At 39.5% G+C, this 17382-nt stretch overlaps 1 protein-coding gene across 1 annotated transcript in view; it reads left to right on the top strand.

The window, feature by feature from the left end:
- shisa9a (shisa family member 9a) overlaps window positions 1-17382 on the top strand; it is a 108875-nt gene that overhangs the window by 67701 nt on the left and 23792 nt on the right. Inside the window, exon 3 of the mRNA XM_033985161.2 lies at window positions 16862-17026. Within this exon, the coding sequence (XP_033841052.2) occupies window positions 16862-17026 (165 nt within the window). The remainder of the gene's footprint in view (window positions 1-16861; window positions 17027-17382) is intronic.

The raw sequence follows: 17382 nt of genomic DNA, 5'->3' as shown, positions 1-17382 counted from the left end.
GTACACAATTCCAACGTGGCACTAGATCAGGAGCAGAGGAGTGGAGTGGGATTGGACGTGCGTCTTTTCTCATATTTCTCCTCTGTAAACAATCAGATCCGTGTGCATTCTAGTCCAAACGTTTTGTATAACCTCCGGGTTTTAGGTATGATACAAAAATGGAGGATTGTAATGAATATATAAATAAGTGATGTTGGAGGAAGGTTGTATTCTGTCAACTGGGCGAAAGTGAACAATTATGCAAAATAGGACTCAGGACAGTTCATACCTTAGGGGAGTTCAGTTACCGGTAGTTACTTGGCCTGATAGCACCTGCTTGTCTCCGTAGTGGTCCGTGGATGTATGCTAGTCCACATTTTGATATTAGCTTCTCGCAGTACATTACACAATTAAGTCATTACGCAAAATACGACTCCGGTTCTTAACAAATAACCAAAGAACTCCTTACTGTTGTCAACTAGGGTGTGGTAGTTAAAGTATAGTATAGTTAGCTCCATCTTCAGGTAGATACAAGGCAGGGACGTAGCAAAACTCTGTCGAAAATGAAGAGGCTACTTTGGTGAGTAGCAAAACATATTCACTTGTATCGTCACCGTATCGACGAGGGTGCGACTTATACTCCAGTGCGACTTATATTCCAGGAAAATACGGTATAGCATTAAACATCCATCTTTTATAGTTGTCAAAAATCTAAAAACATGCACACAAGCTCGTTAGATATATTACTTTTATTACGTTGACCAGAGTCGGTTGACGTTTTGTACTTTCACCTGCCACCAGAAGGAGATTCATTTCAAGATTCACACTATTTTTGTGCCTCGGAGCAAGACATTTCACTCACAAAAAACACTTCTAGTCAACCTCGTGGAGCTGGATAGAGGAGCTTTAAATCGTTCCTTATTCCTCGCTCCGCTCTCCATAGTGGAACATGCGCACATTTTGACGTTAGCTTCTCAGTTACCTGCCGGTCATAAGCTCATCATCCCAAACGCAGTCGCACTTACAGTAATCCTCGACAATTTCGGCGCTCCAAGGCCCCGGCGGTGTCTCTTCCTCTCTCCGTCTTTCATGTTTGAAGCAAAGTCCTAAATCCGTGGCACATATTTCCAAAAATAAGACGTTTTTTTTTTTTTTGAGGAGACTAGAAATCGTGTACCAGAAAAGAGAGAAGAGATTATACACTAATTATTATTTCGTTTAGTGGGATCTCTGGTAAACATTTATCATAGTTTTATATTAGCTAAGTGTCAGTTTGTGGAAAAAAAAGTTGAGAAGAAAAGTATAAAAATGCTAATACAGGAAGTAGCAGCGAGTTCTAAAATGGGATCCTTCTATCTTTGTCGTCAACACAGAAAATTCCAGCCAAAATGCAGAAACTATTTTACGCACAAGGAACACATTTCTCAGGCAGTTTTTAAAAAATACTTCACAAAATAAAGGTGTTGTCTTTGCTGGAGAGAACCGCGTGTACGTTTATAGCAGAATGTTTAGCAGTTACCATGGTGACACCGCGCACACATTATTAGCAAACGCCGCCAAATACATTTTTATATTGTCTGAGCTAGCTTGTAACTGTACAAATTGGATCTCATGTTGTAGTTCCAGCTAAGTCAGGTCCTTGTGGTCAGATCGTGTCTCAGTCTAAGAGTAAAAGCGCTTCAGACAGAGCAGTGCGTCCGGTTAGCTTCACTCCTGCTGAAGCTGAAATCCATGGATACGGTAAACGCGCTTGTCTCCATGGAAACTACTGTATATAAGTTGAGAAAATGTTAAAAAAAAACTTGTGTCCAGGGTTTTGTGTGTCATCCGAAAACAACATTTACGGAGGACGAGAAGTCTTGTACCAGGAAGAAGAGAAGACGAAGAAGCAGCTCGGTCATTACGGGAGGTGGACGATTTAGCGCAGTGAGAAATGTAGCTGGTCAAAATCAAAGGCTTTGAAGAAACATAATTACGTGACCTTTGGAGGAGTTCTTTGAAACCCGGTCGAGCAGGTGTAACACGGATTTAAGAGGTCGGGGAACAGTCGAAGCGAATGATCACAAGTTGTAGGGTTTTCTAGTTTGCGATAAGGGAAATATTATCAAATGAAGGGATCGTTTTAGTATCAAACATAAAAAAATCCACCTCTAAAATTGCCTAGAGACAGCAGATGGAAATTAGCATCTTTGTATTGAGGCGGCGTATTTAAACTGGAATTACAGGTGTTCATTAATACGCGCTCAGTCATATTTAAAGGCGCGCTCCTGGATGTCCTGAATGTTCCAAAGTATGGCATTACACATCTGTCTTGCATTTATACTATTACACACGTTTTATAGCAAAAACACATTCTTACAGGAAGTGGGATCGCCTGTCCACAAATCTGGCCTGTAACTTTGATTTTATGGAGATAGACAGGTTTAAAAGTTAGCGGATCCATGGAGACAAGCAGCTGGCAGAATGTCCACCTGAAAAGTTACATATTGCAACTTTAGCTACATGATGCTTTCTTCAGGTGCTACTTAACTGTGTATATGGTGTTTTAATAATATTGTGTATGGTTCCTAGTCATTTTTTTGGGCAATTTTAATACAAAAACTACGTGTGCGCTGCCTCCAGTGGCAATTTCAAGTACTACGTGACATCACACAGGTCCGCCCTGATTGCAGACAGGTGTTTCTGATTACAAACACCTGGCTGCAGGGGCGAAGTTTGAAGTGTGGGTAACTGTTTGACCAATCACATGGTTAATCATATGCACAGACCCCGCCCCTCCCCCCTCACTCTGTAACACGTTAAGTCTGGCAAGAATTGTGACAGAGTTTTGACATACAACCACAGACTTCCAGAAAAAAAAAAAAATAATAATAATAATAATAAAAAATTAATAAAATAAAAATTAATAATAATAATAATAATAATAATAATAATAATAATAATAATAATAATAATACAATAAAAATAATACATAAAAATAATAAATAAAAATAATAATAATAATAATACATTTTATTTGTTAGGCGCCTTTCAGGGCTCTCAAGGTCGCCGTACATCAAGACAATAAAACAGTGTAAAATGATTAAAAATACATTAAAAAACAAATCTAGATTAAAGCAAACATAGATAAAAAGACAGAGCAGTTATGGTCAGAGTGGTCAGGGTGAGAAGGCCTTTCCAAACACATGAGTTTTGAGTTTAGATTTGAAGTGTGAGAGTGAGTGTGTGTTGCGGAGGTCATGGGGGTGGGAGTTCCAGAGCAGCTGAAGGCTCTGCTTGTATGAAGTGTTGTTGCTCTGGCATTTAACACAATTGTATTTTGTAGACAGCATTGGTCATCACAGCTAGAACAGGCATTTTTCATTCTGCTAAACTAAACTATAGAAGCAGTTGATGAACAGTTTGAATTAAAAACACTGGCTTGTTTTCAGTGGAGTGACTTCGCAGAACACAGCGCCACTTCTGCTAATGTCTTGCAAACACACACACAATTAAAACAGACTAGCAAACAATGCAATAGATTGAGCGGGGCTTGTTCTTCCAAATGAAACAATGCGCTCTGACAGTGTAAAACGCTGTTAGTGTCTCTGCTGCGTATAGTCTGGCTCTATTAGTAACACTTTATAATAATGACACTTTAGTCTTAATAAGGCATGCACAAAGACTTAATTCTTAATAGGGCTGTCAAAAGTATAAAAAAATGAGATACTAAACAATAATAAAACTGGTATCAAAACTAGATACTCATTTGAGCAGGTATCGATACAAAAAAGTCACATTCACAGGACAGAAATTAACCTTTTGTGAGTAGATTTAGAATGATTTTGAGTTGTATCAGAACAAGTATAAGGACAATACTAAATCATTAAAAAAAAGAATGATCCAGTCTTAATAGCTCCCGTATTTTCCAAACTATAAGTCACAATTTTTTCATAGTTTGGCCGGGGGTGCGACTTATACTCAGATGCGACTTATATGTGAAATATATGGGGTTTTTTGTTTGTTTTTTTCTTCATTATAATGCATTTTTTTGGCTGGTGCAATTTATACTCCAGTTCGACTTATACTCTGGAAAATACGGTGCTTAATTAATACCACAACTCCATAATGAAGTAGTCACTAAGCCTAAATCATTTTAACTATTTGAGGCTTTGTTCAATGCAATATTTTGTTTTTAAACTGTTCATCGCTATGACAACAGTCCTCATTTTCCATCATTTTGAAATAAATCATAAAATAAATACATCTTCTTTTGTGACAATATTTTATTTTCATAGTTTTTTGAATTTGTAAGCAACATTTGGACTATAAAAAATGTGCTTTTATATTTCATTAAATCAGTCAAAATCAGTTGCGCCTCCAGATTTGTTGTTTTTAATCTCACTATGCAGATTTTTCATAACCTAACTTTTCAGACTTCAAGTTTGTACAATACTTTAACACTTGTGTGACTTTTAAATTGGATCAGACTTTTGGCTTGGTTCTGCTGTTGTTCTCAATAACATTTAAACACGGCATTTATATCCAGATGTCTGCTTTTGGCTCGGTGCATCATCAGCATTGTTTAGTTTGCCAAGCTACCCCCCTCCTCAGCTCACGTCCTACAATGGTTCAACAAAGAGAGGTTTTGTGCAAAATCTTTTCAAAACAGCTTAAAATCATAATTATACTTTGTGTTTTCTTTTCTCAAACATGAACGCTTTGGTGTCTCAGCGTTGTACGAAAACGTGGTAACACCATAGACTGTGTAAAGACGCGGACTGAGTGAGCGTGACGTCACCCACAGCGTTCGGGCTACAGTCAAATGAAGCTCGTCAAGGTTAGCGGTTACGGGGCCAATTTGAAGCAAAGTTCTATATTTGGAATTCTGACCACGAGCGTCATAGCAACCAAAGAACCAATCCGCCGCGAATCTGTTAAAGCGGGGGGTGTCCAAACTTTCCTCGTTAAGGGCCACATATAAAACAACAGACGACACTGAGGGCCATAGACTGGTCATCAATACAGTGAATAATTTGAATCTGCGTTAGACTGAACCACTAGAACTTTATTCATTAAAGTAGATTTTCAGAAATGTATAGTTAAAGTACTGTTTAAGGTAATATGGGCCAATTCACCTGGAAGCTTGAGGGCCAAGAAAAAATGGTCTAAGGGCCACATTTAGCCCCCGGGCCACTGTTTGGACATGCTTGTGTTAAAGGTAAGGGCCAGCAGGGACTTAGCAACTGTCCCAAAGTGACCTCAGGAGACAGAAGGCAGCTGATTTGTCTGTTATTAATGTTCATATCTCGAGTTACGGACACGATAGCGAAACAAAAACACCACGATCTTGTAGAGTGGGTTATTACGAACATTTTAAGTCTAGAATGATGAGCCTGAGTGCAGCAATGACAGCGAGAGGAGCGACAGTTTTGCAATAGAAAGTGAATTGGAGCCAGAGTTGATGGAGCCTGAAGCGCGCCCATGTATGCTCACTTCCTGTTTTGAAACGCAGCTGCTAGCAGGTTAGCTATGTCTGTTTATATATACAGTCTAACGTGGCCCTCGATGAAATTGAGTTTGACGCCCCTGATGTAAATGATCAGGTTCAGCGTTTGTGCATTTACCTTTTGAGAGACATGCAAACAAGGAGTTGATTCACACGTTAAAAGACACAAATCCTGCGTGTTTAAGCTACGTCCTTCTCTGAAACTGAAACACTCCGGTCCTCCGTGTGACGTCATTAAGTGGAAATGCTCCAGTGTGTTTTTAAACTCCATACACCTTCACTAGAATCGTTTTGCATCAGTGGATATTAGAGACTTTCTACTGACAATCCCAACTGTACAGAAGGTAAAACAAAAATATTTAAAAAAGCTTGGGGAAAAAAACGTGTCACTGAAGCTGAAACTGAGCATTTTGAGCTTCAGGGATGCAGAAAACCTAATAATAAAGGATTACTCGATCATGCGTGAATGAAACAAAACATAACTCCAGGTCTGTTTTTGAGGAAGAAACGGCATTATAACATGGCTGAAATTCGTCAAACATGGGTCTTTTTTGCATAATACGGAACATTTAAGGTATAGTAAGTATGTAGTAAGTGGTACTGCAAACTTTATTGATACAAAACTACAACTCCGGACATTACGGTGGCCAGACGGCACCTAATCATACGTCTAGCCAACCTGTAGCTCGCCGATTGCTTCTCTCTTTGCGCGCCTCTTTTATAATCTTCGAGCGCTCGTTTTCATGGCGTTCGAATCGTTTTCTGCTTTATATTTTCCAGAAGCCTTTTCGATTCTTTTCCAAATGTAAAGAGAGCGCAAATAAGATGTCATTGAACTTTCAGCAGTCGTCTCGTGTTATAAGGAAGGCGATATCGCTGGTCATCACATATATTCTTTCGTTCAGTCTGGTTCAAGTTGGGAGTTTTGTGCAACAACAGAACGCCAAAAAAGGACCAACAGAACAGAATGCGTACAGCTCTGACAATGCTATAGACAGATGCTGCAATAATCACTGTGGGAAAAGCAGGCTCTCAAATTAGTCTATAATTTATACCATGATGTTAATTACTCCAACTGACAACATTTTGATATATGTGCTCGCCGTGCGGTTGTGCAACTGTAGATATGTTTGAAAAGATGCACCACCAATCACGCTAAACGAAAGGGACGTCGGAGCAAATACGTGAAGCCGTCTCTCTAAAATACTCAGTTTAACTCGCAAGACAGACGTGAGTCACAGTCATCATCATCATCATCAGATCATGTACTCTCCTTCAGTCTGCAGTACTCAGATGTTTGACGCTAACACTAGATCATGTACTACGTCTGTATTTGAGATATGTGAGGAAGAGCGTAAATGTAGCTTTTCTGGAGATGTTATTGCTTCACCTAGATTGTTCCGCAGTGGGTTATTTATGCTTATATATCGCGTTTATTCCATTTCCAGAGTTGCCAGGGATAATAATGTAGTGTTCTGGTGTAAGGAAACACGTCAAATTACTTCTAGTTGTTTATTTTCTGAACACAAGGGTGACTCTAGGCCGTAACCCACGCCGAAACAAGAGCAAAACAACAGCAGTGTCAACTCCTAAAGCCACTTTCCAAAACCGAACAGTAACTGACAAAAGAACCTTCACATCGGCATAGCAACCAAGTGTCAGGAACAAAAAGAGGTTACAATAACAAGAAAACAAGAACAACAAAAGGTGTCGACTGTGAACTAAACACAATATATCAGATCTTTACACTTAATAAAGAAAATAATCAAATAAACTTGAAAAACCTACAAACTCTCACCTCTCCGCAGATCTCAGTCTCAATAAATTTAATGCCATGCTACGTGACTTTATAAGCAAGAGGATAACATCTTCATGGAGGACAACAGGTGGCGGACCCTCCACCTCTCCAACTTACAGTTTATAAATAAAGCAAGAAATAATAAATACAAATATAGAAGACAAGGTGTGATCAAAATTGAACTAAAATGTAGAAATGGGCGTGTTCGTTTGTCAGGTTCTGGTTTGAGCCCAGTTTAGTCCTGATTGAAAGCATGATTTTTTTTGCTTCATTACTTTAGAAACGTGCTTATTTAAAGAATGGACACTGGTACTGGAATCTGCTACTTCGGTTACATGATACGGGTATTCGTCTTTCAGTTGACACGAGGTCTTGTAATACGTCTTTTTAGTGCGTGCAAGCATCTGTTAGCGACATATGCTACATCTCTGTGAACAGTTAACGTTATATCCATTTATGACCTTGTACGGACAGTATGCACATTCAGTTTAAGTCCTTATAGAACCAGCCTCCTATAGATAGTACCTTTCTTGGGGTATAAATACTGGATGGCTCCTTTGTACGGTCACACAAACTTACACAGAACCTCACCCAACACACTCAACTGGGGGAACACACACAAACCACCCCTACACACAAACTCATACACACACTCACACACACACATATGCAGAGAGACAAACTTCTTTCAACTCTCTACCTGGGCTGGAATTTCTTACTTCACGATTACACTGATGGTAGACTTGGTTTGGTCCTGTTCTAGTTCTGGTTTAGTTCTGGTCTAGTTGAGGTTTGGTTCTGAATTTAACCTCCTGAGACCTGGTGTCCTCATCTGTGGACAACAAATTTTGGGTTGTTTAGGCCACAATGCAAATTTTTTAGAAGAACAGCAACAAGAATATGTTCAATTTTGAATATTTTCTAAGAGTTTAGAATATTTATTTATTTATTTTAATTTTTTAATTATTATTATTTTAATTTTTTATATATATTTTTATTGTATTTCATTTTTTTTATTTAATTATTTTTTATTTTTTTATTTTGTTTTTTATTGTATTTTAATATATATTTTTTATTTGATTTATTTATTAATTTATTTATTTTATTTTATTTTATTTAAAGGCATATGTCTTCCTGCACCTGTCAGCAGCACAAATGAGACACATTGTTCCCAGAGACGCAATTGTTTCTCATTTTGTTTTTTACACAAAATATATGTGTTCAAGCACTTAATAGTTTTTGCAAATAAAGTCCTGCAAGAGCTCGGGTCACAGGAGGTTAATCCCAGTTCAGGCCCAATTTGATGTGGTCTATATGCAAGTGTAAATGCGCCCTAAACTCTCTAACTTTCGTAGACTAAACTGACGTCTGTATCCATCTTACTACTTAGAGCGAATATGTTTGAGATGTAACTGATGTAATTAACAGCATCTCTCTTTTTTTTATTATTATTAGGTCCAATATTACATATCACTCTCTCTGTTACTTTGAAATGATCAAAATTACAGAGGCATACGTGGTTTCAAATGGCAAACGCTTTGGTCATTTCAAAGTGACCTGTTCATCATAGTTTGTTTTGTTTTTTTTGATCCACTGAAGCACTCACGTCCTCCTAAATCCAATCTCTCAGTCAGATTGAATTTTCCCTATCCAGTTACATAGCCTCCACCCCCCACCCCGCCCAATCCAGACATTTGAGCAATTTCTTAGTAAACATTAAGGGCCATAGTACACACCCTTGCAGTACTCCATTGATTTGTCCTGTGTGAAGTGACAGCATTCCCAGCAGGATACCTCATCTCGCGGGGGGAATCCTGCCACTTACCGCCTCCCTATATGGACACACGCTGTTTCTAACCAACCCATTGTTTTTCATTATCTCCACTCCTGTTACTTGTCATTCACTGTGTCAAAGCTGGGGCCTAAGTGATTAATTAGCAACAACGCAGCTTGTATTACAAACGTGGAGACAAGGGGGGGGTTGTAAGACCTTTGAGCCGCCTCATAGCTCGACAAAACGCAGCCCGGGTGGAGTAAGAAGAAAATAGAGGCAAGATCAATACTGTCAGTGGGGTGAAGGATTGGGCTCAGAAGGAATGCACAAGTCTGTTCTAATAGGGGGACGTTTATAAAGGGCCAACGCGGTTACAAAAATGTTTTCTTGGTATCAATTTTGAGGTTTAAAGTTACAGTTTTCTCATTTGGTGCTTTTAAAATTTGACAGAGAACAGGGAAATAACATTTACACATTTTTATTAATTAGTAATGTGGGGATAAGTTTAACAAATTAAAGTTTCTTATATAATTTTTTTTTTTTTTTTTTCCATAGACTTTTCGAAAAATTCAAATATAAAGAGTTTGCGGTTTAAATTTAGAGTTTTCTCATTTTGTGCTTTTAAAATTTGACAGAGAACAGGGAAATAACATTTACACATTTTTATTAATTAGTAATGTGGGGATAAGTTTAACAAATTAAAGTTTCTTATATAATTTTTTTTTTTTTTCCATAGACTTTTCGAAAAATTCAAATATAAAGAGTTTAAAGGCATGGCTGAGGATAAGCTGTTATGATAATATCCTTAACGTGGTTGTATTATTAACGTTTTCTAAATATCATAGGTCATGTTTCTACCACAGACTGTATAAAGAAGTGGACTAAGTGAGCGTCGAGACTAGAGCAGTTATAGCAGCGAATTGGAGCCGAGTTTCATAGCAACCGACGAGCCAATCTGGAGTGAGATTGTTGAAGGTAAAGTCCCTTCCTGACCGCAGGGAGCAGCCGCTTAGCAACACTGTCAATCAAACAATCGCTACAGCTGAAGGGGACTGTTAGAGCGACCTCGAGGAAAGAAGGCGCATAATTAGTCCGGTATTAAATATTCATATCTTGATTTAGAGACAGAAAAAATAAAAACGCCGGGATCACGTAGAGCGGGTCAATCCGAAACACATTAAGACCAAAATGACGAGCCTGACAGCAGCAGTTACGGAGAGGGCGGTGGCAGTTTTGAATAGGAGTCAATGTAGCGCCTAAGTGCATCCATGCTCACTTCCTATTTTGAGTGCAGCAGCTAGCACGTTAGCTACCAGTCCAGAGTCACGTATTGTGCGGATTTCCTTGATTTACGGAGTCTGTAAAAGTTGGAGATGTAGAAATGCAAATGGTCGCCTTGATTAAAAGTTGTATTTTTATTCTATGCCTCTGAGTGTGATTGGAAGAGGACTAATTCATTTCTGCTTAATCAAAAGTATACACTTGGCTAACAAAATTACATTGTTAGACTACATTGGCATAAGCAGTGATCAGTCTACTCAATCCGAAACTTTATAATCCAAAGCTGCACTGCTATCAAGTGTATCGTCTGTAGCAAAATCCATTAAAACGACTGAAAAACAAGCAATTTAAGATGAAACTGTTGAAATATAATGTCATATTATTGCACTATTTGGTTAATTTTACAGTGTGTCATGTTTTATGCAACGCTAACAAAGACATTTACCTGCGCATTTTAGCATTTTTCATCGAGAAAATAATAATAATAATAATATAAAAAAAACATCGGGATATTCATTTTTGTCGATATCACCAGTTTGCAGACAACGTGTCCTTTCCCAGTTGCCCACCCTGAATCACTTATACTTGAAAAACCTCGTTCATTTCCTCTGTCCCCCTCTCTCAGCCCTCTGTCTTCCCCTTTAACTTCTTTCACACCTTTCAAATTATCTAGTGGCAGTACTGGGGCTTTTAAAATGCTGTTTTTTTTTGTCGCGCAGCACGGATACCTCTGCCTTTGGGAACAGCAGTTTGCAATTATCTGGTCGGGGCCCTGTGCATCCGTGGAACAAGACTGGGAAGCGTATTCAGATTAGACTTACTTTTACCCATTGGTGGAGTGTTTAGAAGTCACTGGAGTTGTTCTCTCAGTCTGTTAGGCTTTTGGCAATGTCCGTTTTTCTAGCACGACTTTTAAGGAAGTGTTTTTGCATCATCCAAAAAGGCTACTGGCTTTGTTTCATAACTGTCACATAAATATGCAAGGAGCTTTGGCAAAGGCTTTTCATGCTGGCTGGGGAAACTGCCCGAGCTAAGAGTAGTCTTATTTTTTTCTTGTGGCAATGGAAACACAAAAAAAATACATTCAAGCGTGCAGTATGTGTTTGAGGTCGTTTGGCTGGCATCTAACATCAATGCGATTAGTAAATTCAGATAATATCCGTGCCGATGCAAAGTGGTTAGAACTTGGTTGTAGGTTGTAACTATGGAAACTGTACAAGTATCATTGAGAGAATTCATGTCGCGCTCATTCATATTGCATTGTATTGTATTTATGAGCGTCCATTTAGTGTTTGTGTTGTTGCTTTGTTTTGTTTTCTCTCCTGGGAGGATTGGTTAAAGGTAGAGCGTAAATTACCCAGACGGAACAATTGAAATGTGCAATGTGAACAAAAAAAAAAAAAGACATGTCATTGTTCTAAATAAGGTTTTGGTTGAGCGAGCATATCCACTGACTCACAGGTTAGCGGTGCGATTCTAGCTCCAGTGTGTGCGTTTGTGTGAATGGGTGAGTTGTTCCTTGATGTAAAGTGCTTGTGAGTGACTTGACGATGGGAAAGTGCTATAAAAGTATGTGACCATTTACCATACACCATTCGGGTCAATGGTTCCTACTGCGTGTGACAGCAAGTATAGGTCTGAAGAATAAAGACTGACATATCGAATATCGAAAATACGCACAGATCTAAATGTTCATCATGTCACTTTTCTGGTGGAGTTTATATTAAGCTCTTGACGCATTAAACCAGCGTATCTCCATGGAACTAGATAAGCTCTCTATGAAAAGCGGGTTGGTCATCACTGTCTATTAGAAGAAAACAGCACTTTATGGAATTTATCTATAAGGGATTACTTCAAAAACTGCCAAAATACCTCACCAGAAAACTGTAATACCAGATCACATGACTGCATAAGGCTAAGGACAAGTCACACCAAAACTGAGACGACCTTAAGGCGAAGCAGGACGGGGCACGTTGGTGACATCATCACAGTTTAATCATCTGGTAAATCATCTGGTAACACACCCACACCTGTTTTTATTAGCAAAAGATGAAATTTAAATCTGTAAACTGGACAAATCGTTGTAGGAGTGAAGACGTTTCGCTGCTCATCCAAGTCACTTCTTCAGTTCTGGTCAGATTGCTGGTGGACACTGACTTATATTTATCTGAAGGGAGGAGCTAACTACAAGTGATTTTTATTCTCTGCTAATTTCTTGGCAATATTCTCCGGCTCTCTGACCAGTTTGACGGCAGTAGGCCCATAGTTTTTGAGAAGTTGTCTGAGTTATCCCACAGTCGTCCAGGTCTGATCCATAGCAAAAGACGACGTATGAATTCGAAGTGGCTTGGATGAGCAGCCAAACGTCTTCACTTCTACAACGATTTATCCAGTTGGCAGATTTTGGAGAGTGAGACACCACCCTCATCAATGGTTTCCACCCATTACTCACCTGCAGCCCAATGCCAATCAAGATACAACCTCGTGCCGGCTCATTCATCCACGTGCCGTCAGTTTATCCATCACGCTATTGTAACTGCTCGGCCTGGTTCATCTCTTTGCATTTTCCCAAACTACTTAGTCTAGTTCAGACCTTGTTTTTGGACCAGAACCCCACCCACAGTCCACATCAACCTTCCGACCCAGCTCTCAGCACCCAGCCTTTGTCTTTTGTTAATAAACCCTATTCATTTTTCAGTCGTTTGTGGAATTGTGTCAGGTTATTTAAATGTTCAGTGATGCTTTTTCTCTTTGCTTTGCGCTTGTGCTTTTCGAACAGTCACCAGTTAAGCACAGGGCTAACACTTTCAGACAGACTGTGACAGGTGGATTTAAAGTTCATCCACTGAGAAGAAATGAAAAACACTTGGAGAGGATCCGACTCCTGGGAGCGAAATACCTGATTGCAGTTATCATTTATTACCGCTTGATCGTTATCCAATTCATTTCGTACGTCTATTGTCAAGGGTCAACCACTAGGGAATGGATCTAGGTATTGTCTTCTCAAACACTCCATTTATAGACGGATTTTTCCCAGTTCTTGACACGACAGGATTGGCGCAGATAAATACAGAAGTCGATAAAAGGGCTGTACCGTTTGTCAGGTGCGAGACAGCCATAACCGGAATCAATGTGGTGAAAGTCGTCCATGTAGAGATGATGTAATTGATATCAGATGTAGAGCGCGCGTACTGAATGACCTCTAGAGTGGGACCAAATATGTATGAAGCAAAATGTGTGTAAATACTGAATAAAAAATAATCATATCAGTGCTGTCATGATACAAAAATTACTCGTTACCGATTTTTATACGTATGACAAACCCGAAATCATATTGACTAAAACTACACTACTACTACATATTTTGGTGACTAAAACTAAAAGACTAAACAGTGATACGTTTGTCAAGGTGCAAGGTCCATCACCTGTGGTTCAGAGATGTCATTGCTTGGCCTAGAATTTTCCAGAGTATGGCATCAAAAAGATCAAAACCAGACTTGTCTCCAGTAGGTTGGACTACAGTAACGTCCTGCTCACTGGCCTCTCCAAACGAGCCTTAAGACAGAACAGAACATCCAGAACACTGCTGCTCAGGTCCTGACTAGAACCAGGAAGTACTTCACACATGTGTCCCGTGGCTCAGGTCTCTGGCTCCTGTGGCTCAGAGACTTTAAAGCAGCTCTGTGTGAACAAGTCTGTCCATGGACCAGCACCAAAGAACATCTCCCACATGTTAGAGCCACATGAACCATCTCACACTCTGAGGACTTCAGGGACCGACCTCCTGCTGGTCCCAGAGTCAGGACTAAACATGGAGAATCAGAGTTTCAGTTTTATGCAACTAAAACCTGGAACAGTCTCCTGAAGATGTGAGACAGGCCTCTACTTTGACAAAGTTTAAATCCAGAATCGAAACACTTAGCTGTGCATATGACTGAAAGGATTTTTGTCTGCACTCTTCTCTTTAAATGTTAATTTTAAGATGATTATTTATGTTTCGATTTGTTTTTTTATTGTGATTTTAATGTCTTTCTTGTTATTCTAATTATTTTGTGTTCGATTTGTCCTATGCAAATAAACTTGCTTTGCCAATCCATTTAAACAAAACACATTAAAAACACATGCATTCTTTCTGTGAGCGGACACATCTCTCCACAGACATGATCTGTAGCATGACCCTGTGGCGTAACCTGCTTGTCTCCATGGAGTTGAACAACTTTAATGCCATATTGTGGAATATTTCGCGAAAATTCAAGCCCCAAATCCGACCATAAACCAACACAACCCAGGAATGACATACATTTTATCATAGTTTAAATTAAAAAAATTCTAAACTATTGTGGACTAAATCAGAATCACATTTCCACTGACTAAAACTAGACCCCAAAAAAAAGGGTTAATTCTTGAAATCTTTAACTTAAAATCATTTGACTCAAAAGACAGCAGCAGATGTAGGGTGCGTACACTGAATGACCTCTAGAGTGTGACCAAATCTGTATTAAGCAGAATGACATATGCTATAATGGGAGGCAGCTGCGAGCCGTGGCACTGGTCCAGCAGTGGTGTAATCAGGAGAGAAACGGCAGCCATTTTGGGGCACGATTCTGCAAACTGTGGGAATGTGAAATGTCAACGCAAGTGTCCCTCTGTAGGGCAAAGGCGGCGATGTTGATGTAAGGTCTTTGTAAGGCCTCGTGGACTTCCAAAGTGGCGGACGAGCTTCCAAATATGATGAAAAGTTTACTTCCTTTCCGTATTTGACTCAAAGATGCACAATGTAGTTTTTTTTTTTATGTGAGAGGTTTGATAAATTGTTGCTTTTCCTAGCTTGTTCCACAGTATTGCAGTAAACTTAACAATTTTACATTCATTTCCTTTTGGGATCTGACCTGTAACTTGCTCTTTTGGTGTCGCCTGCTTGTCTCCATGGAGATGGATAGTTTTAGTGCGATTTTGTGGAACATTTCAAGCAAAGTAACACTATTTCCCTTCACCAGAAAATGTACCTACTTCTTGTCTGCATTGAGTCTGCATTGAGTGGCTAATATCACTGTCTAGACTGTGATTATATACCTAGTTTTATTAATCTGAATGCATTTTATTGAACAAATTATCATTAGTTTGGGATAGGAACATTTGCTGTAATTAGCAGTAATACTTCAACTTGTGTACAATCTTCTGTTTTCCTGGGTCTGTCTGAATCAGGCAAACTCCATTTTCTACCACTTTTACAACTGGCTGTCCATTACGAGACCCATAGCTCGTAATTGAGTTGTCACGCTGAGTTAAACGTCCATATTAATGCTAGCCGTGCACTTAAATGTATTTCTAAAACACCTGCTGCATGGCCTTGCGTCGATAATGGTAATGCGTTTTGAAAATGCTGTTTTGCTCCTCTGACTGTTAATTTCGTTGCCTTAAATACTTTTGTTTAGCTTTTGTCAATGTCAGATTTTTGTTGACTAAAACTAAATAAAAGTAATTATAATGGCTAAGACTATAATTACACACTAAAAAGAAGATATAGTCATGTGTATACCAGATCCACAGTTCTACTTATCAAACCCAGGGCCCCAAAACAGACCATAAACAAACTCAAGATCCAAGAACCAGTCCGTACATGTGCCCTGAAGCAAGGACGTACAAGTTATATAGTTAAAATTGAAAATATATTTGTATTTTCTGGTCGACTGAATCAGCACGACATTTTTGCTGACTAAACTTGACTAAAATAAAAAAAATCAAGACGTGCACTGTGTGATGGTTAAGAAAATCATCGAGGTTATGACCAAATTACGCCCGAACAAATATCACGATCTTGGTTCTTGTAGTTGTACTGTCTGTGTAATCCCTCAGTCGTCCAGGTCTGATCCATGGCAAAAGACGAAGTTTAAATCCATCAGCTGGACAAATCGTCGTAGGAGTGAAGACATTTCGCTGATTTCATCTTCAGACCCAAAGCAAACAAAAAAAATGAACAAAGAGAACAATACAAGGGCCATTAAAGGTTGAATAGGTTTGTTAAGGCTGAAAGTGGAGACAATAGCTGTTTACAGATAGATATAAGTCAGTGTCCACCAGCAATCTGACCAGAACTGAAGAAGCAGCGAAACGTCTTCACTCCTACAACGATTCGTCCAGTTGACAGATTTAAACTTCGTCTTTCGCTATGTAGTCACACCGGTTAGCTGAGGCTCGTGCTGTGTGCTAGCAATGTTTTTCATGTTTGTAAAAGTAAATGAAAAAGTAAAACAGATGAGAGGGTCCCGTTCGCGGCTGAGCTCCCGTGCCGTGTTACTTTGTCAAAGTTCTAGACGCTTCCGTTTCCCGTCGGTCACATATTTGACAGAGATTGATTGTAGACGCAGCGAGAGGAGGGCTCACTCTGCCATCAAGATTCAGATAGGCCTATCAGACACCGCGGATGTTAGCTGCAGCTCGTTTTTAGTCACCCCCACACCTGTAAAATGTCTGTCTCTCTGAACACTGACGCCTGGTTATGACATCCGTGTGTGTGTGTGTGTGTGTCTTGTGTTTGCAGAGGGAGGCCAGGTCAACAACAGTGTGGGAGGGGGCTTGGGCATGGGTCAGCCGCAGCACCCGTACCCCGCCCTGGGACAGCTGGCGCATGTGTACGACCACCAGCAGCAGCAGCAGCAGCAGCTCGGCAAAGACCTCAACAAGTACGCCTCGCTCAAGGCCGTGGGTGAGTACTACTCCGAGTGAAATGAATAGAGTGCAGTATATGTGACGGAATGGAGTCGGTCTGCACATACACATATCTATTCTGTACGATAAGTTGGGTTAACGTGAGGTTACACTGGTGAAGAAGGTCTATATTCTAGCACAGACGTCTAAGGTAGAATTAGCTGTTTGTCAGATTGTACATTTGTCGACCCGGTGTAGGGTTACTGTAGTATCTCTGTATTACTGGGGCTACATCAAACAAAAACTGGCTCAAAGTTCAATGTCTTCTCTGCCGATTTACTCCTTTGGCAGTGTGAGCATCAGGTACCTCGGCTATCTCCAAATAATAATAAATAATAATGACAATTGTGACAA

Source organism: Periophthalmus magnuspinnatus, chromosome 19 (genome assembly GCF_009829125.3).
Source record: "Periophthalmus magnuspinnatus isolate fPerMag1 chromosome 19, fPerMag1.2.pri, whole genome shotgun sequence".
NCBI classification, from domain to species: Eukaryota; Metazoa; Chordata; class Actinopteri; order Gobiiformes; family Gobiidae; genus Periophthalmus; species Periophthalmus magnuspinnatus.
The sequence above is the reverse complement of the archived record's forward strand: the minus strand, read 5'-3'. Positions and strand labels throughout refer to the sequence as shown.